The following is a 21,928-nucleotide window of genomic DNA, read 5'->3' on the forward strand; positions in this document are numbered from 1 at the left end:
AAAGAACATGTTTTTGTGATTCATGCTTCAATTTCTAATGAATTATTAGAAATTGAAGCATGAATCACAAAAACATGTTCTTTACATTTTCCACAGTCGTGTAAATCTTGAGGACAGGATAACCTCTGAGTGTTGTTGAGTTCCACCTGGCATACGTTCTCTGCTGAGGTCACAGAGCGGAGTCTATACAATGAACTGAGACATACAGCTATGCATTTGGGACAGAGGCATGAGGGCGTGCATAACATTCTGACTCCCACACCTCAGTCCAGCGAGCCAAAATATTTGAATGGAGTTCTGGCTCCAAGCTGGAATCTAATAAGACATTTTACATGTATATAGGAGCGCCATTGATAGGCTATAGCCTAGCCTACATTTCAGTCTCCACTTTGTGTTGCATTGAAGTTGTTTTAGGCCTGAAGAAAACATACGTCGCTTTTCCATTACAATCTTTTATCAGCAAGCAATTTCATACAGTCTCCCAACCAAACGTAGGTCTCAATTGCAGGTTGATTTGAAAGCCAACACAAAGTTCTCTCAGTGTCCACAGAGTCCAGAGTCTTTGCAAGACAGTCTCTTTATGGCCGAGATTAGCATGTAATCCCCTTTTGTGGAGGGTTAGTGGATTTGGGGGTTGTTGGGAGTAGGGCAGGAAACTAGTCGTTAAGTAAAAGCTATTAGCAGTCTGGAAGACAAAGTCCTATTATTGGCCTGGGAGGCGATCCCCAAGGACATTTGAGGACTGAGGTGCTCGTTCAGAATTAAGGGGTGGGGGACGAGATTTGTCCCTTGATCAGAATGACTAATTTGTCCTATAATACATGTAAAGTAGGATATGTAATATACTGTATGACACAAAAGTCGTCATACCGGCTGTATTTCTGCCTGCTTGAACGGCGAATAGCTCAGATACACATGAAAACATTAAAATGACCCCGGGAATCGATAGAACGTCGCTCAGAGATGCACAAATACGAAATAACATCAAAAATGGGTTTCCTTTAAGAGGCCATTTTAAGAGTACTGTAGGTCTACATGTGTGACGGTTGTCTACCTTGTACCCTTTAGGATAGATTCTCTCGCTATAGTTTGTCAGTTCACATGCATATTGAGAGATATTAATGTACCCTATTTAATACAGACATTAAAACATGGAAGGAGGGCTGGCTGAGACAGCCCTCCCAGTAACTATGCAGTGACACGATGGTATCAATCTATGAAGCCTATTTTATCTAGCCAACATATAACCCACGTTTGCTTGGGCATGTTCTCCATGAGGCTCTTGTATGGGAAAGACTGATAACACCTCTTACACAATTATTTTTTAATGGTTCACTGTAAGCATGTGTTAGTCATCATGGAGAACACTTGTAATGCTGATCTATGACATCATACTATAGGCTGCATCTGTATATTAATTACAGTTGTATATTACTATGAAATTGTAATTTGTAATAGTTCTCATTTTCATTATATCAAGTATAGAATTAATAAATAGTTCAGCCATATAATATCATTTCAAGTTCTAATTTGATGTAAAACACAAAATGGAAGTCAAGTTGGAGTCTCGGTCCAGGATAAGTAACGTCATAATGGACCCTGGTCGTAGAGGGAGAAAGGGCAACTTGAAGTTCACCATTGTTGATGTACAGCTGCATTTTGAGCCCAGAGACTGTTATGGGGTTTATTCAAAACAGAACAGTCACAGAGGTAATGTGAATCTACACAACAGGTGAGGTGAAATAAATCAAATTGAAAAACAGAGAACATAGAACTTGTTCTAACTGATCCCCTGGTCTATCTTCCACTGTTCTGAATAAACTCCTGAAACAAAGAAGTAGGCTATAACAGGTAATTCCTCAGCTGACCATTTGGCTACTGATCATCTAATCCAGATTGTATATTCATCTAATACACACAACTCCAGTCCTTGAAGGATGCAGTACTGCTGTTTTTATGCATCTCCTTGTCAAAATATCATGTATTTATATTCCTTATGTCTGCCCTGAGACACCAAGAAGCCAAGTATTTTGAAAGGAGCAAAAAGGATGTCAATATTGACAGGCTTAGTGTTTCTACTTTTCAGTCCATCACAAGTAAGAAACAGTAAACCCATCCGGCAAACCAGACACTGAGAAGCATTGGACTTGAGATGGAAAAGATGTCGATGTATTGATCTGACCTCTTGGTTATCTGAAGTGTCTCAGTGTCTGTATGACCGTCTCCACTGCTCCTACCCTCATTTGTTGTGGTCTAAAGGCAGGATATTTCTGAGCAGAGAACCACCAGTCTACCATTCTTAGGGCTTTGAGATGAAGCACCTTTTGTTGAGGGATCCACAAATTAAAAGACAACTCGCTGCAACCTTAATCATATATCTTCTTTTTTCTGTTGTGTTAACACTTCCGCTTACAAAACGTAAGTTTCACATATTCAATTAAGAAGCACCTTAACATACTTTGAACCTCAGTGTCAGTCAAACTCAAAACCACTGAACTCCTCTGAATCAGCATTCGCTACCGCAACAATCACATTATAGATCTGGAATAAAGTGACAAATGACAAATATTAGCATAGGGAAATAAATACCATCTCATCGTCTAAATAATTGTCAAATAAATACATTTTTACAAAGTGTCCATCGGTCAGTGGAAAGTGCAAAGACGCGATGTGTCCTGTTGGCATAGGTAGCTATAGGGACACATTACACAAACGACCATGAAACAGTGAGAACAGACTGGGCCTTTTCCAGTGTTCACTTATGGTTCTCTAGTATTACAGGCCAATCTATCTATAAATCAATGTTGACTACTATAGGCCTAACCTCCATAAATACACTACATGACCAAAAGTCATGGACACCTGCTCGTCAAACATCTCATTCCAAAATCATGGGCATTATATGGAGTTGGTCCCCCCTTTGCTGCTATAACAGCCTCCACTCTTCTGTAAAGGCTTTCCACTAGATGTTAGAACATTGCTGTGGGGACTTGTTTCTATTCAGCCAAAAGAGCAGTGAGGTCAGGCACTGATGTTGGGCCTGGTTGTTAGTCGGCATTCTAATTCATCCCAAAGGCGTTCGATGGGGTTGAGTTCAGGGCTCGGTGCAGGCCAGTCAAGTTCTTCCACACTAATCGACAAACCCTTTCTCTATGGACCTCACTTTGTGCACTGGGGCATTGTCATGCAGAAACAGGAAAGGGCCTTCCCCAAACTGTTGCCACAAAGTTGGAAGCACCAAATCGTCTAAAATGTAATTGTATGCTGTAGCGTTAAGATGTACCTTCACTGAAACTGAAGGGTCTAGCCCGAACCTTGAAAACAGCCCCAGAGCATTATTCCTCTTCCAAACTTTACAGTTGGCACTATGCATTGGGGTAGGTAGCGTTCTCCTGGCATCCGCCAAACCCAGATTCGTCCGTCGGACTGCCAGATGGTGAAGCGTGATTCATCACACCAGAGAACGCATTTCCACTGCTTCAGAGTCCAATGGGGTCGAGCTTTACACCACTCCAGCCAACGATTGGCAATCTTACGCACCCGTCATGGAAATTTCATGAAGCTCCCGACGAACAGTTCTTGTGCTTACGTTGCTTCCAGAGGCAGTTCGGAACTCGGTAGTGAGCATTCGCCGTTGCCGTTCTGTGAGCTTGTGTGGCCTACCACTTCGCGGCTGAACCGTTGTTGCTCCTAGATGTTTTCACATCACAATAACAGCACTTACAGTTGACCTGGGCAGCTCTGCCAGGGCAGAAATTTGATGAACTGACCTGTTGGAAAGGTGACATCCTATGACGGTGCCACTTTGAAAGTCACGCAGCTCTTCAGTAAGGCCATTCTACTGCCAATGTGTGTCTATGGAGATTGCATGGCTGTGTGCTCGATTTTATACTGAAATAATCAAATCCACTAATTTGAAGGGGTGTCCACATACTTTTGTGTGTGTGGAGATTAATATATATATGTGCACCTATAAAGTACTTATTGAGTCTATAAAGTACTCCATCTAGTCCAGTACTCTTTAGTTGGCATAATAAAAAGGTACACAAATGTAGTTAAATCTATAATCTGGCAATATGTACAGTGTGCACAAAAGGTATGGCTCCCCCGACAGGCTTAACACTAAGCGGATTGAACACAGACTGCTAGATAGTCTAAGCAAGTTCAAGATCTGTACAATGGTGGTTCTGTACGTGGTATCAGCGTACAAACAAACACAGCGTAGGCCCACTCATTAAGCTGCAAGACCAAATCTATGGTACACACACATACCATTCTAATTGCTATGATTACTTGAATTTAGTAGAAAACAAAAGAATAGAAAAACCCTGGTTGTTAATATTATTGCACCCATTGACTTCAAGTGAAGAGGTGGTGCCATCTAAATCGAGCTAAATGAGGCATAAGAGCAGTCGGATGCTAAGAGGTGATAGCATCAGGACTCACACAATCCAATTATCAACATCTGACCTGGAAATGTTTGCGCCAAAAACAAACTTGTAGATAAGGATGGAAAGTAGTCAAAGTGATGGACGGTAGATAATAGTGCTTATTGATGAAACCATCGGAGCGTGTCGAGGTGATAGCGTTGACAGGATTGAAGGAGACAACAGGGTCCATGTTGTATAAGAGGTACAGGTGTTAGTGCACGTGCGCGCACACACACACAGAAAACACCCTTTGGGATCTGCTATTTGAGGCCCTCTCCTATAGCAATATCCTCTTGAGCAGTCCATTCAAAGGTGCAGAAAGAACAAATACTGACATCACTGTCCCCAGAGTCAATGACCCTGACTCGGCCACTTGTTCTCACTTAGGTCCTCTTTGGTCTTCTGGATGCAGGTGAAGATCTCCTGGAAAAGGGCCTTGTACTCCGGCTGAGGCCCGTTGTCTTCGGGGACAGCTGGGAGCCCGATGGAGGTGGCCGAGCTTGAGAGGCGGCGTCGAGGGTAACTGACAGTGCCGTGGGAACTGTGGGGTGTCTGCACGGCCTTGTGACTGAGCCCGTCTGCCCCCAGCTGGCAGCGCCGCAGAAGCTCCTCGTATTTGACCTGCAGGAGGCAAACGTTCAGTCACTCATTGGCAATTTTCCACACTGTATAACAAACTCAAATTACTGCCTAAAAATGTCATTTGCTTCACTTCCTAGACCTTTCGTTTGTCATTCTTATTCATAGGGCACATCGTAAACAAATTGAAATATTTCACCCTCGGTCTTTGTGTTGATTATGCAATAATGAGAAATGAAACCCTTTACCTGTAGTGCACTATACTGGGCATCCACCTCATTGAGCAGGGAAATTCCTCTCTGTTTCACCGCCTCTGCTCTTCTGATACATGTACGCTCATGCCCCCGCCGGATGTCGTCTGCTAGTGTCCCCTTCAGAACACTTTCGCTGTTGCACCTCTGCAGGCTGCGCCTCCCCTGCTCCCCCACCTCCTTCTCCTCCTCCTTTTGTACCAGACTGGGCTTCTCCTCTGGGGTGAAGAAGATTGTGTCAGGCAGCAGTAGCCGGTCAGGTCTCCTAACGCTGGTGGAGTAGAGTATTGTCTTTATTATGCTGAATATACAAACAACATGTACCAAGTTTGAATAGAAAGTGTCATGATCGTACCTGTTGGCGTAGTCGGCCTGCCACAGCTGCCGTAGCTCCTCCACCTCTGCCTCCAGCTCCCTCTGCCTAGCCCGGCAGCCCTCCAGCAGGGCCAGTCGCTGCTCCAGAGCCCCGTTCTCCCTGGCAGTCAGCTCAGTCTCCTGTTCTGCTGCCTCCCGCTTCCCCCGCTCAGAGGCCAGAACAGCCTGCAGGGTCTGGATGGAGCGCTGGAGCACAGAGTTCTCCTCCTCGGGATCTGGGTCCTGACAGGACTCCTTCCTTGTTGTCCAGGAATGCTCCACACGCAGGCTCTCATAGGCCATGTACCTGGGACAGGGAAAAGGACTAAGGTTCAACAAGATGGTGAAAGTGGTTATAGAGGCCTGTTTTTTTTATCACGTACAGTACCAGTCAAAAGTTTGGACACCTACTCATTAAAGAGTTTCTTTATGACTATTTTCTACATTGTAGAACAGTGAAGACATCAAATCTATGAAATAACACATCTGGAATCATGTATTAACCAACAAAAGTGTTAATCAAATATACAGTGGGGTCAAACCTGGTCAAGAACTACAGGAAACATATGATCTCTGTAATTGCAAACAAAGGTTTCTGTACCAAATAATAAGTTCTGCTTTTCTGATGTATCAAATACTTATGTCATGCAATAAAATGCAAATTAATTACTTAATCATACAATGTGATTTTCTGGATTTTTGTTTTAGATTCCGTCTCTCACAGTTGAAGTGTACCTATGATAAAAATTACAGACCTCTACATGCTTTGTAAGTAGGAAAACCTGCAAAATCGGCAGTGTATCAAATACTTGTTCTCCCCACTGTATATTATATTTAAGATTCTTCAAAGTAGCAACCGTTTGCCTTGACAGCTTTGCACACTCATTCTCTCAACCAGCTTCATGAGGTAGTCACCTGGAATGCATTTAAATTATCAGGTGTACCTAGTTAAAAGTTCATTTGTGGAATTTCTTTCCTTCTTAATTAATGCGTTTGAGCCAATCAGTTGTGTTGTGACAAGGTAGGGGTGGTATACAGAAGATAGCCCTATTTGGTAAAAGACCAAGTCCATATTATGGAAAGAACAGCTCAAATAAGCAAAGAGAAACGACAGTCCATCATTACTTTAAGACATCGGTCAATGTGGAAGGTCAGTCAATGTAGAAAATTAAGAAGTTTGAAAGTTTCTTCAAGTGCAGTCGCAAAAACCATCAAGGGCTATGATGAAACTGGCTCTCATGAGGACCGCCATAGGAAAGACCCAGAGCTACCTCTGCTGCAGAGGATAAGTTCATTAGAGTTACCAGCCTCAGAAATTGCAGCCCAAATAAATGCTTCAGAGTTCAGTAACAGACATCTCAACATCAACTGTTCAGAGGAGACTGCATGAATCAGGCCTTCATGGTCCAATTGCTGCTACGAAACCACTACTAAAGGACACCACTAAGAAGAGACTTGCTTGGGACAAGAACACGAGCAATGGACATTAGACTGGTGGAAATGTGTCCTTAGGTCTGATGAGTCCATATTTTAGATTTTTGGTTCCAACCGCCTTATCTTTATGAGATGCAGAATAGGTTAACGGATGATCTCTACATGTGTGGTTCCCAACGTGAAGCATGGAGAAGGAGGTGTGATGCTGCTTTGCTTGTGACACCGTCAGTGATTTATTTAGAATTCAAGGCACACTTAACCAGCATGACTACCACAACATTCTGCAGTGATATGCCATCCCTTCTGGTTTGAGCCTAGTGGGACTATCATTTTTTGTTTTTCAACAGGACAATGACCCAACACACCTCCAGGCCGTGTCAGGGCTATTTGACCAAGAAGGAGAGGGATGGAGTGCTGCATCAGATGACCTGTGCTGCATCAGATGACCTGGCCTCCAATCACCCGAGCTCAATCCAATTGAGATGGTTTGGGATGAGTTGGACCGCAGAGTGAAGGAAAAGCAGCCAACAAGTGCTCAGCATATGTGGAAACTTCAAGACTGTTGAAAAAAGCATTCCAGGTGAAGCTGGTTGAGAAAATGCCAAGAGTGTGCAAAGCGGTCATCAAGGCAAAGGGTGGCTACTTTGAAGAATCTCAAATATATTTTGATTTGTTTAACACTTTTTTGTTTACTACATGATTCCCTGTTTGTTATTTCATAGTTTTGATGTTTTCACTATTATTCTACAATGCAGAAAATAGTACAAATCAAGAAAAATCCTTGGATAGTAGGTGTGTCCAAACTTTTGACTGGTACTGTATGTGTTTTATCAGTGGTTTTGTATTGCATGCTAAAACAGGCTACTAAACTATGTGTGTATGTTAGTGTGTGTATACAGGCTAGACTTAACCCCTTCAAAGATTTATCTGCAGGGGATTATGTCCGAAAAGCCTTGGCCCAGATTAGGTGGTGTGTGTGACCTGGGGACACTCAGTCAGCACATGGCTGATAATGACGGTAATACATAGTCATTACACTATGGACCCATATCAATAGTGAAAGTGTCTCTCTGCCTGTCTCCTTTACTTAATGTGTACTGAAAGGGAATACACAGTAGGCAGATCACTATAAAGGGAAGAGATGAGAAGAGGCTCTATGACTGCTGGTTTGACACCATTGATGATCGATAGTGCAGTTTCTATAAAAACTTTCAGAAGGACCTGTAACATGGCCAGACACACAGTTCCTGGAATGATGTACTTTAACTTGGCCAGTGACAAACATTCAGGCTAGCTGAAGTAAAACATTCCCCTCAAGGCACATGCTTGTTACTGTACTTTAAAAATAACATTTAAGGTAACTTCCTCTGTTTATTGTTTGTTATTGTGTTCCCTCTCTTAGCATGCACATAATCTCCAAATTGTTCAGTTACTATAATCAGAGTGCAGGAAATTAGTGTTGTGATACAAAGTTCACTGTGACCATTCCCACTGCAGAATGAGAAACCAAATTAGCTGGCCTTAGAGTTGGTCTCTTGTCTCCATCTACGTTCTTCTCAGCCTAGTCTTGGTTGGCATGGTTGAGATGAGAATTAAATTGATCAACATTGATTTGAGCTGAATAAAGCTGAAGACATCTGGTTCTGTGGTGGAATGGCTATGTTTTAGAGTAACAATAACATAAGCGGTTTGTTGGCACCAGGTTCAATTGCACAGCTGCAGGACACATACATGCACACACTCACTTGTCTTTCTGCAGGTCATACAGTTCCTTGAGGCAGGACACACTCTGTGCTCCGAGGTTGTGTCTCTGTTCGGCCAGTTCTCTCCTGCTCCGGTCAGACTGGGCTGTCCTCAGCTCCTCCACCTGGGTCTGCAAGTCCTCCATGTGGGTCTCAAGACTGTTGATCGTTTCTGTCAGGCTGAGAGAGAGGACAAGCATAGAAGTGGTTCGAATTACTGAGCTTTGTGGAGAAAATTAATTTAGCCAAAACCTTGCCTCTTAGTAAATTTGGGGTCTAAGTATTTATACTGGGGGAAGAAATGTTTGCAGTTGCTATTTTCAGAAAGGAATCAAAGTCCTGAGTCTCACCAGTTGATCCTCTGCTGGGCGACACGGTTGTCCAGAATCAGCCTGTGGTTGCCCTGCTCCAGGTCTCTGGCCGCCACATCTAGCTGCTCGTATACCTTAGCATGCTGGTCATTCATGTGCCTCAGCAAATCCACCTGCTTAGCCAGGTACTGGGAGGAGGTCAAAGGTAATTGCCATTGAAATAGGATGGATAGAACAGTTTTTGGGTACACTAATAGGGTCCAGTGTTTGTCAGGTGATACAGTATAAACTCTATGTAAGTATTGATCAAGCATTTAATTATGGTTCTATTATGACTGTTACAGTATTTCAATTCTCAGAACAATGATCCATTACGACACAGGTCAGTGCGTCTTCTGAAGAGGACCAGAAGCACCGAACACACTTTTGGACTGGCAAAACACTGTGGCTTTGTGACCGGAATACTTTATGCAAGCATAGGGCTGGGACATATACCACTTAGCATTATCAGGATGGGTCACTGCCACTTGTTAAAGGACTCCTAAGTGATCCCCCTGTGTGCCCTCGAACCATCATGACTAATTCAAATCATTAGATTTTGATATTAACTGACTGGCAGACGAGGCATAGGAGGATAAATCCCTAACCCACATCACTCAGTGATCTCCTTCAGAGAGACACACTTCAGTTGAAAAATACGTCAATGGAACTTTGAGCTGGTTCAATTACATGTGAAAGATACCTTACTGATCTTGCAGTCAAAAATGTACAAAGACCTTAAGAGTCCAAAGTAAAAAAAATAGCAGTGTCACAATACTGACAGATGAGTAACACTGTCACAGTAGTTGCATAGGTGACAATAGTACCTTGAACTTTACATATCTATCTAACCGTTACCTGAAAATAAAAAGCATATATTCCTCTGTTAAAGGATCCAACCCTTTTTTTCCCAATTTTCACCTAAAATGACATACCCAAATCTAACTGCCTGTAGCTCAGGACCTGAAGCAAGGATATGCATATTCTTGAAACCATTTGAAAGGAAACACTTTAAAGTTTGTGGAAATGTGAAATTAATGTAGGAGAATATAACACATTAGATCTGGTAAAAGATAATACAAATAAAAAAAACATGTTTTCTCTTTTTGTTCCATCATCTTTGAAATGCAAGAACAAGGCCATTACATGACTTAGAACTAAGCGTAATTTCGATTTTGGCCACTAGATGGCAGCAGTATCTGTGCAAAGTTGAATGAACCGTTGCATTACAGTTAAATGTTGTATCAAGTCTGCCCAAATGTCCCTAAATCGGTTAATTGAAACATTTAAGTTTATAACTGTGCACTCTCCTCAAACAATAGCATGGTATTATTTCACTGTATTAGCTACTGTAAATTGGACAGTGCAGTTGGATTAACAAGAATTTAAGTTTTCTGCCCATATAAGACATAGCTATGTCCTGGAAAATGTTCTTGTTACTTACGTCATGCTAATCACATTAGCGCACGTTAGCTCAACCGTCCAGCGGGGGGACACCGATCCTGTAGAGGTTTTAACCCTCTAGTCTAAGACCTCTGTCTTGACGTTTAACCCCAGGATGTCCGACTATACCAACTGTACCGTTCTATTTGAATTACTGGAGAGACCATCTAACTGACAGCAGGTCAACAAAGGACCTTAAAATTCTTTACAGTGCTTATTATGAGGCAAATGCCTTCAGTGCTTAGAGTTGTAATCCCATGTATCTGACCATCTCTATATGTGGTGTCTGTACCTGGTCTTAGGCTACGCTTGTGCTATTCCACGGTAACAGAATGATGCAAAGTTTGGTAACAGAATGATGGTCTGTGCTGTTTGTGCCGTCATTCTGTTACCAAACGTTGCCTCTGCACTGTTCTTCAAGTAAGCGTGTTTTGGGTAAAATTTTGTGGAAACTGTTAAAAGTAGTCCTTGTACATGAAGTTGTATGTTTTAATTTTTTCACTTTGCGATCATTGGTTTTTATTTTACGTACATTTGAAAGTGGAAAATTGGGAGTCTCAGTATCATTCTGTTACTGTGGAATTGCCATTTTTCATTAATGTTAAAATCCCCTGTGATTGGTTAGGTGCTGAACGAACACGTTGCGCTTGAACACCGTTTGAATGTATCACCTGTTTGTGTGAACTCGTTGAGACTGCTCACCGGACACATACTGCTTGTTCCACCATGGTCACCCAAAGCTAGCACCTGCGGAGTGCACATATTTGCTAATCTTTGTACAGATCTGTTGTTCATGCTTATTTGTTTAGAAATGAAGTGATTTATTGTACAAATCAGACCTGTTCCGCATGCCCGGCACCTATAGCTCAAGTCAACCCTTGTGAACAAGCAAGGAGTTCATACTTAAGAAGTGGTCACTAGTCAGGATGATGGAGGAAAGGCAGAAAGGTCTAATACGAAAATGTCATGTTTGTACCACTACCCTAACTGAGAACATGTGTGTTTGAATACTCAGCAGGATACATCCCGTGAATATAGTGAGGGTACTATTAGGGAACCCCAAAATGTTGGTCGTTAAACACACCATCATATATCATGAGGTGCGAGGCAGGAAAGAGCATTTGCACACCAAGTTCTCTTAGGCTCTGCTGTCTAAACACAGCCTTAGATACCCTGTGTTGAGTGGCAGGATAACATCAGTAGTAACTATGTGAAAGTTCACTACCTTGACTAAGCCTTTGGCTACTGAAGGAAGCATAAAGCCATTGGCCACTGCTCTCCTTACAGAGAGGTGAAAGGTGTCCTAAAGGTGCCTTAAAGATAGTAAGACAAATACCTGTCCTTGCATTGCACCATGCCAAGGACCAATTAAGTCATGCGCTAATCCAGACAGGCTTTCACTTGATCCCATTTAACGAGAGGAAACTAACGATCGGAAGAGCCTGACAAGAAAAGAGATTTGGGGGAGAGATTAGTCAACGTGGACTTTCAGCTCCCATTGATGGACTTGTTGGTCTGTGCGTAGTTTTTTTTCCCTAATGACGTCATACAGTTGAGCTAAGCTTCTTATTGCTTTTGAACACCGAAGCCCTGTTTTTGTTTACATACAGGACAGGTGCAATTCCTTCAGAAAGTATTCAGACCCCTTGACTTTTTCCACATTTTGTTACGTTACAGCTTTATTCTAAAAAAATTCTCAGCAATCTACACAGAATACCCCATAATGACAAAGTGAAAACAGGTTTAGAAATGTTTGCAAATTGATTCAAATAAAAAAACAGAAATACCTTATTTACATAAGTATTCAGACCCTTTGCTATGAGACTCGAAATTGAGCTCAGGCGCATCCTGTTTCCATTGAACATCCTTGAGATGTTTCTACAACTTGATTGGAGTCCACCTGTGGTAAATTAAATTGATTGGATATGATTTGGAAAGGCACACATCTGTATATATAAAGGTCCCACAGTTGACAGGGCATGTTCAAGGCACAGATCTGGGGAAGGGTACCAAAACCAATTCTGCAGCATTGAAGGTCCCCAAGAAAACGGTGGCCTCCATCCTTAAATGGAAGAAGTTTGGAACCACCAAGACTCTTCCTAGAGCTGGCCGCCCGGCCAAACTGAGCAATCGGGGGGGGAGAAGGGCCTTGGTCAGGGAGGTGACCAAGAACCCAATGGTCACTGACAGTAAAAGGCACATGACAACCTGCTTAGAGTTTGCCAAAAGGCACCTAAAGGACTCAGACCATGAGAAACAATATTCTCTGGTCTGATGAAACCAAGATTCAACTCTTTGACCTGAATGCCAAGCATCACGTCTGGAGGAAACCTGGCACCATCCCTACGGTGAAGCATGGTGGTGGCAGCATCATGCTGTGGGGGTGTTTTTCAGCAGCAGAGACTGGGAGACTAGTCAGTATCAAGAGAAAGTACAGAGAGATCTGAAACCCTGCTCCAGAGTGCTCAGGACCTCAGACTGGGGCAAAGGTTCACATTCCAACAGGACAATGCACACAGCCAAGACAACGCAGGATTGGCTTCAGGACAAGTCTCTGAATGTCCTTGAGTGGCCCAGCCAGAGCCCAGACTAACATCTCTGGAGTGACCTGAAAATGTGCAGCAGCGCTCCCAATCCAACCTGACAGAGCTTGAGAGGAAGAATGGAAGAAACTCCCCAAATACAGGTGTGCCAATCTTGTAGCATCATACCAAAGAAGACTCAAGGCTGTAATTGCTGCCAAAGATGATTCAACAAAGTACTGTAATGAAACAGTCAGGGAGCAAGTCTCGAACCCTCGACCTTCTAGCCCGAAGTCCAGCACGCTAGCGACTGTGTCGCAAAAGCATGCTTGTGCGGCAGAGTCGATATCCGTGCTTATAAACCCAGGGTCATTACACTACTTCCTCCTTTCAAAGAGCGCGTCCTCGCGCTAGCTTGCGACTCTACGTCTTACAGGAACGCGCTCACCGGCCAAGCACACTCACTGCCGTGGATGCAAGGTCCGATCACTTCTGACACCAATGTAATGAAACAGGCAGAGAGCAGGTCTCGAACCCTCGACCTTCTAGCCCAAAGTCCAGTGCGCTATCGACTGTGCCACAAAAGCCTGCTCATGCGGAAGTCAATATTAGCGATTATAAACCCAGGGTCGTTACACTACTGTGAAAAGAGTCTGAATACTTATGTAAACATGATGTTTTTTAGTTTTTTTATGAATTAGCAAAAATTGAATTTGTATAGATTGTATAGATTGATGAGGGGGAAAAAACAATAATACATTTTAGAATAAGGCTGTACCCTAACAAAATGTGTAAAACATTGTGGGGTCTGAATACTTTCCGAAGGACAGGTTAGCTAAGACTAAGTCAGTTTGGTGAATGAATGTTAAAATGATAATTTATTAATAAGCAATATTCCAGCCATAGTGACCTTCAGAGCAAGGTTTAAAAAGTGACTCATTCATATTACACATCTTATGTTGCCGACTGATTCTAAATCATTGGGGGGAAAAAATTTGCCTACAATGTGGTGTGTGTGTTTGTATTTGCTCTCAGTGGCCTAGTATGATCATATTTAGACTAACTACCTCAATCTCCTGCAGCTGCTCCTGGTTGGTGGAGTACATCTGCTGCAGCCCCTGCTCCAACTCATGGTTCCGGTCCAGCAGGGTCTTACCCAGCTGAGCCGCCAAATGGAGATCTGTAAATAGATACACGCAAACAAAACACATTCATTGTATATGTAACAGGGTTGGTTATGTTTCCAACTTGCCTCTAAAGAAAGGTGTATTTAAAGTTCAAGCATTCTTATTGTTTAGTTCAATTCCGATGAAAATAAGGCGTGTTGTTATTGGCCCCGCTTGCAGAAAGGGGGAGATCGCGAACGTCAGGTCTCCCCAGTATGAAAATGGGACGCAAGGGGTAGGACACGTTCTGAATACTGTTTTCTGTTTTTATATTTTACAATGTGTACATTGCTGATTTATACATGTGTGGGTATATGGTACCTGTTAGGGATTGAGTGGCTTTCTGGGATATGCTTTGATATATCATTGCTGTATAGAAGTGTGTTAGCTAGCATGCACCGATGTAATGGTCACATAAGCCCACTGCTAACACAGATGTTTTCATGCTACAGATTTTGCCATCGACAGCCATCAACATCATTAAGCCCTGCACAACTAACGTGCTGTTTCCTATTTAATAAATAATAAATAATGCTCAACTGGGACCACTGGCTGGGGTGATTTATTTGGACAAAACACAGCGCAAGGAGAGTACGATTATCACTGTTGCATATACACACTAAACATGGATCAGTTCACACTTTCACAAATGTGTACACACAGTATGTTAGGCTCATTTAGTCCAATATTGGGCTAACATTACTCCTTTTAGTCCAAGGACCTTACATGTTCTGTTTAAAGGTGAATTGGCTCTGGCAGCCAAAACAGCCAAAAACTCCATCTAAATCGATTCTCAATTGCGGTATGGTTCTAGAAACATAAATCCCTCTACTTTCATATCACATCAATATTATTTCCAAATGCAAAATACACACTTCCTGTACACAGATTTAAGCGGGTTTAACACAGTTGCAGCCGACAGTATTTTTCAGTGACAACACGTTTGTGGCGTCTGACTTTCCGTTTACACACGTGTTCGGAGACGCAGATAGCTAATTTGCACAGGTAGTCAACCTGTTTTCTAAAAACAAGCACTGTAACATGGAAATATGGCTGTGTGGGAACCATAACAAAATAAAGGTGTATCAATTTAACCTTTTGTTTTGTATAACGAGAACGTCTAGCAACCCAAAGGTTGCGAGTTCGAATCGCATTGCGGATAACTTTTGTATTTTAGCAACTTTTTCAACTACTTACTACTTTAAGCTACTTTGCATGTTAGCTAACCCTTAACCTTAACCCTTTTAGCCAACCCTTCCTTTAAACTAACCCCCTAGCCTAGCTAACGCTAGCATCCTAGCCACCTAGCAAGAATTCGTAACATATTATATTGCAAAGTCGTAACATATTGTAAGTTCATAACATTACAAATTATAATTCAGAACATATCATACAAACTGGGTGATGGACATCCACAAATTAATACATAATATACAAAACTTATCATACTAAATGGAGTGTATTGGATTTACATACAGAATAATACAAAATGCTCTGAGACCAGGTTGCAGCCAGCCACGTAATGAGTGTCATGATCAACAACATACAGGTACACAATAATCATGTAGTACACATATACATGCAAATAGTGCCCAAACAAACTACAAAAACTGTAGCCTACACACACACGACACAATCAACACATGGGAAGTGACAGCCTCAGGATATCCTGGCAACAAGAAGGCTCTCAGTAATTCTCAATATAGACCCCACTATTACTGACTGTGTGAGTGTCACAAGTGTTACCATTTACAATAAGATATGTGTTCGATACAAATCACTCATATTTTCTTGAGACTTTAATTTTATTTATTTTTTTAAATGGAATGGATGTGGGTCTAAGAAATTGTATTATTTGAGGCTTGCGGTTGCAATGTTGGCAATTGCATGTCTGCCACTGAAAATGTAATCAGCCTGAGTGCAATAACCGTGAGGATATTCACTGATTTTGTCTAGGACAGTTTAAAATTACCTTGTAATTATTTTCCAATCTGTAACCTCATATGACTGTATAATAGTGGAGTCGTATTGCAATAAGAGGCTGGTGATTGTTCTCTCTCAGCTGCGGCTGTTTAGGGCGCAACCGAGCTATCCCTCCCTTCAACGCCCGCAACACAAGTATCTTACCGTGCTCAAGGTCCTGTTTGCCATACCATGGCTCCTCATCCTTGAGCTCAAACTCTTCCTCCACTATCATATCGGTCAGCATTTTCCACTTTACAATTGTATCCCAATAGAGAGTGCACGCTCCACCCGGCAGAATCCTAAAACACCGGTGTGATAAACAGCCTGGAGTGACCAGACAATATCCTCTGGTGTCGTAGTCCGGTGTCTTTCTGCGGCAACGTGGCAATCTGCGCAGCCGGAGAACGAACTCAGCCCCTGAGTAAAAAGCAACACGACTTTTTTTAATGACAGTTCATTGACCAATAATTAGAAAGTAGGTGGGACCAGAGCACCTTTTTGTCCAATGTTTGTTTGTTATGGTTCGGTCACATGGATTATTGCCCCGCCTATTTCCGCATTTACAGAAACGGGTTTGATAGCTGCACGCGAGGAGAGGAGCATAATGTTATTATTTTATATTAACATATAGTTGTGATTGTGTATTCGTCAGTGAGGTTATCTTAATTAGTATTTGTAAAGTCTGTTTGCTGACCAAGCCGAAATAGTAGAAATCCTGCGCGCGACTGCAGCACTTTTGCCATGGAATATGAATAGCTGTGAACTCCGTTTCTATAAATCCACCTTTTGCTCAAGTGACACTCGACTCACTTTGCAAATCTGTGGTAATTAGATCAAAGTGAGTAGCCTGGAGAAATTAAACCACCACCAGGCATGACTGTGGAGAAACCAGCCGCAGGTGTTCGCACCTTCGGCGGCCTGAACATCCTGAGGCACCTGGCGAGTCTGGGGGCTCACCCCGCCTCCGTGGCTTACTCCATGACCACGCTGGGAGCAGGCATGATGAACAGCATATTCAGCTTCTACTATGTCAAGCTGTTCCTCAACAAATACAAGATATCAGAGGGAGCTTTCCATCAGTCACAAGTGAGTACTGTACTACAGTAACAGATACTGTAAACTATATAAGAGGCAGGTAGCCCAGTGGTTAGAGTGTTGCGAGAGTAACCGAAACAAATTATTATTTATTAAACAGCGACTGTGGCCTTCGGGCCCTATGACTATGGTGCGCTTGTATAATAATAGGCCTACATTGTGCACTGCCCAATAATAGTATGTCAATTCAAAATGGGAATAACTGGCTTGATATGTCAATGCTCAATGGTAGTAAGGAATGTACATACAATGGTATTATTGGCCATGCAGCTTGCTCACACTTTATTAAGTGGAACGAACAACACATGACAGCATATACAGTCCTTTGACATGTGTAATTTGTGCAATATTAGCAACTTTGAGATACACGTTTCTATGCAAACAAGACAATAATTATGTCATCCCTCTGTCATCTCTTCATCCTGACAGGTGGTGTACATGGTGTGGAACGCAGTGAACGACCCTCTGTTCGGCTACCTGCAGGATAACTCCCGCGTACCGTGCTGCTCTCAACGTCGTCTCTCCATCCTGTATGGTGCTCCCTTCTACGCAATCGCCTTCCTGCTCGCCTGGTTTCCATGGCGAGAGTACGCCCCCGGCGACTGGATGAGCGGCGTCCACCTGATGGTGGCGTTGTGTGCGTTCGACGGGATGCTGACGTTTGTGTTGCTGGCGCAGTGCGCCCTCTTTGCAGAGATATCAGGCCACCACCAGAGCAGGCTGAGACTCATCAAATACAACCAGGTAGGAAAGGGAGGTGTTTTGTGTAGTGTTTCTTTTTTACCCGTTTCATTTTAGGCTGTATATTTATTTTGTTGTCTGAAGTCAGTAAAGTGTTCTCACCTTTGTTTCCTCTTCCCCCTCCTCTCCCCAGGTGGCGTCACTTATAGGCTCCTCCAGTGTTCTATTCTGCGGCCTCCTCTCCCAGAACATGGATGACTTCCCATCCTTCCAGGGCTTCACTGTCCTGGTGGCCGTTCTGGCTTGTGGCTGCATGATCTACACAGGCCTACACAGCGAGAGCCGCTTTGACACCAAAGGGTCAGCACCGGGGTCAAACTACCAAGGTTCTGGCCAATCAACTCTTTCCTTCTCCTTGGTGACCTCTATGACCTTGCAGATCCTGACCAATAGGGACTTCCAGCTCTTTGTGCTCATGAACTTCTTTCAGGTCAGAAAAAGACTGGGATACAGCCACTCAATGGGGCCACAGAATGTGGTTTGTTCTGTTAATGGGGATATGTGTGTATATGAGTGTGTACCACAGCTGACCATTACATTTATATTTCCTATCCATTGCACTTTTTCCAGGTCTTCATGGTGGCATTCTGTAATAACTTCACTATGATCTTCGCGGAGCATCTGATACCCCCCAACGTGCTTCCGTCACTGGCCAAGAGCTTCATGTATGGAGCTGGATTCATCTGTCCTCAGGTAACATACCGCAGCTCAAAACACTTTATACTGAGTGGAGGGAGTCACTAACCTCACTCAGCATCACCAATGTATTGCATTTAGTGTCTTGCCAAGTGCTGACCACACACTAGACCACCTATTCATTCCCATAGTGTTACTTACTGTATCTTATTGTCATCTCTCTGTGGTGCGTCTCTCTCAGTTGGTTGTGCTGAGCAGTCAGAGCCTGCTCCACGACCTAGGCTACTACAAGATCATCCTGCTCACCTTCTACGTGGAAGCTGGCATGGCTGCCGTCATGCTGGTGCTGGGGCCACATCACTACTACATCCTGGCATTCTTCCTGACCGCTAACATGTAAGAAGTTATGTTATGGTATTGTCATTGTAATGTTATTATATCATCTATTTATATGTTATTGTAGCCACTGGCATTAATGACAGTAAGTTTCCGTTATTTCTGTCAGTTATGTAATTCAGTAACATGATTTGCTCCAGTGCCATTTTACAACTGTTTGCTTTTTTCATACAAACACTATTTAATTGTAAAAATATATATATATATTCTCTTTGTCGCCATTAAGGGTCCTTGTCCAGGCAGCCTTCAGTCTGTTTAATCTGCCTCTGGCTGACATTATCGACTCAGATCTTCAGAGACACAAGCGCAGGTAAATCCAGGTCTGCTGTGTGACAGCACAGTTATAATAGTACCACATCAGCACACAGTGACCTCCACCCGCCCAGCCATCCATTACAGATAGACAGAAATAGAACACTACTCTCAGGTGTGTTCTGTAGGCTAACACTGAGCTTCATTGGCAGTGCTACAGTACCTAACAGCCTCCCTTGGAAGGGCACCTACCTAACATTACAAAAGCAACTGAGGCTGTATGTACTTTGAAGGGCACATTAAGTATGTATTGATATTAACCCACCAAAGTAAGTGTGGAAGAGGAAGTTATTTGAATTTCAAATGCAAAAGGTTACAATCAATGTGCATCTCTGTAAGTCACGTACAGTACACAGACAGGAATGTAAACACAGTGACGGTGATAAACACTAGCAAGGGTATGGCTAAAAGCGCTTTGAGCCCTTGATGGAAAATATAAATCCAATCATTCCAATCCATGATTATTATTGTCATTGTTATATCCTTATGACGTCAAAGTAAGTGGATCAAGTATTAAAGCCTTGTTGTGTCCTTTCCCTCTGTGTCCTCTACAGCTCCCCCCTCTCCTCCATGGTGTTTGGGACCAATGCTCTGTTCACTAAACCAGCCCAGTCTCTGGCTCCTATGCTGGTGGTCTCCATCCTAAACCAGTTTGGCTATGAGAACCTGAAGGACGCTGGGAGGGATGCAAACCCCAGGTAAGGGTTGCTGGGAGGGCTGCAAACCCCAGGTAAGGGTTGCTGGGAGGGCTGCAAACCCCAGGTAAGGGTTGCTGGGAGGGCTGCAAACCCCAGGTAAGGGTTGCTGGGAGGGCTGCAAACCCCAGGTAAGGGCTGCTGGAAGGGATGCAAACCCCAGGTAAGGGCTGCTGGGAGGGCTGCAAACCCCAGGTAAAGGCTGCTGGGAGGGATGCAAACCCCAGGTAAGGGTTGCTGGGAGGGCTGCTGGAAGGGATGCAAACCCCAGGTAAGGGCTGCTGGGAGGGATGCAAACCCCAGGTAAGGGCTGCTGGGAGGGATGCAAACCCCAGGTAAAGGCTGCTGGGAGGGATGCAAACCCCAGGTAAGAGCTGCTGGGAGGGATGCAAACCCCAGGTAAGGGCTGCTGGGAGGGATGCAAACCCCAGGTAAGGGCTGCTGGGAGGGATGCAAACCCCAGGTAAAGGCTGCTGGGAGGGATGCAAACCCCAGGTAAGAGCTGCTGGGAGGGATGCAAACCCCAGGTAAAGGCTGCTGGGAGGGATGCAAACCCCAGGTAAAGGCTGCTGGGAGGGATGCAAACCCCAGGTAAGGGCTGCTGGGAGGGATGCAAACCCCAGGTAAGGGCTGCTGGGAGGGGTGCAAACACCAGGTAAGGGCTGCGTCTCAATAGTCTTAAATGTCCACTCCTTATCTCCTTTTTGCTAATTGTATTATTGTAGTGAGTACTGAAAAAGTGAAAGTGAATTCCCTGTAGACATCCATTTTGCTTGTATCTGATCTGTGTCTTCAGATAAGTGAGGCGAGGAAGGCACTTTAGACTATCAAGGACGACCATTTAAGATCCTGTTCTGTGTTTTGCATTATTAGCTATAATCCATGTTTGCTCTGCCAGCATGCAAATTAACTTTAGCCTGACCAAACCAGTCTTACTGTTACGGGCTGTAGGAGTAGGAATGATCTAGGATTGGTTCACTGCCAGCGAGTCACCTGCTGAATTAAAGTAGCATTTGATTCATTTCAGGTGCCGATATCACACATTGTTGTCCATAGATGTAGTGTTTGACAACTTGCTGGGGTTAAAGCTTGAACTCTAATGTTACGCTTACTGAGAACTGCTTACTCCCCCTAGTGGTGAAATAGCTGCATTGACATGTTACATTAATTGTGTCAGTGAACCCATGGAAAGCAACTGCATCTATTCTACGACATGGTAGTTAATTATACGTTACTTTAATGCATCTCTATCATAGCATTATTAGATGTAATTTTTATGAATTGTCTTGATACACAGACATACTGGTTGAATTCATGACAACACATTTCCAGTATCTCCTCTATATCTTGTAACATATCCTGTACTGTCTGAATAATGTCCTACTCCTCCCCTGCAGTGACTTGGAGGCCCTCCACACCACCATGTTCTACCTGGTGTGTGTGGTGCCCATGTGTGTCGCTGCCCTGCAAGTCTTCGCCTGGAAGCCCTTCTCAATACGCAACAGTCACACCGTGGACACCATGTATATCGACGGCTGAGTCACTCAATTTATGCTGTTTATGAGTCACTGTCTATGCTGTGTTTTAAGACTTGATAGGTTGCTGCAGCACTCATAAAGGGAACATGGGGGTGTAATGGCCGGAGGGTACTGCAGAAGAAAACACTCCATCTGTATATGTTTGTCTGTGAACTTGTCTGGTGGTGATGAAGGGAATGGTACTGACCCTAACTCTGGTAGCAGGAGCACAGTACCTGAGTCTGCTATTACTCTATGCAATAATATTATGTTAGTTACTGTGAAAACTGTATGACTTAG

The 21,928-nt window shown here is 43.4% G+C and overlaps 2 protein-coding genes across 2 annotated transcripts; one reads left to right on the plus strand and one right to left on the minus strand.

The window, feature by feature from the left end:
* Positions 1-1,309: 1,309 nt before the first annotated feature.
* cdr2a (cerebellar degeneration-related protein 2a) lies at positions 1,310-16,641 on the minus strand. The gene is made up of 7 exons (XM_055884161.1): positions 16,399-16,641; positions 14,173-14,285; positions 9,141-9,289; positions 8,794-8,970; positions 5,616-5,921; positions 5,258-5,531; positions 1,310-5,051 (listed from the first exon to the last, which is right to left on the minus strand). Exons 1-7 carry the CDS (start codon positions 16,478-16,480, stop codon positions 4,782-4,784), a joined length of 1,371 nt encoding a protein of 456 aa, XP_055740136.1. The 5' UTR covers positions 16,481-16,641; the 3' UTR covers positions 1,310-4,781.
* Positions 16,642-16,708: 67 nt separating this feature from the next.
* mfsd13al (major facilitator superfamily domain containing 13a-like) lies at positions 16,709-21,866 on the plus strand. The gene is made up of 8 exons (XM_055884150.1): positions 16,709-17,322; positions 17,761-18,075; positions 18,206-18,502; positions 18,643-18,765; positions 18,950-19,104; positions 19,331-19,414; positions 19,971-20,114; positions 21,509-21,866. The coding sequence occupies exons 1-8, from the start codon at positions 17,110-17,112 to the stop codon at positions 21,648-21,650; spliced, it is 1,473 nt and encodes a 490-aa protein (XP_055740125.1). The 5' UTR covers positions 16,709-17,109; the 3' UTR covers positions 21,651-21,866.
* The last annotated feature ends 62 nt before the right edge of the window (positions 21,867-21,928 follow it).

This window comes from Salvelinus fontinalis, chromosome 2, assembly GCF_029448725.1.
Source record: "Salvelinus fontinalis isolate EN_2023a chromosome 2, ASM2944872v1, whole genome shotgun sequence".
Classification (NCBI taxonomy): domain Eukaryota; kingdom Metazoa; phylum Chordata; class Actinopteri; order Salmoniformes; family Salmonidae; genus Salvelinus; species Salvelinus fontinalis.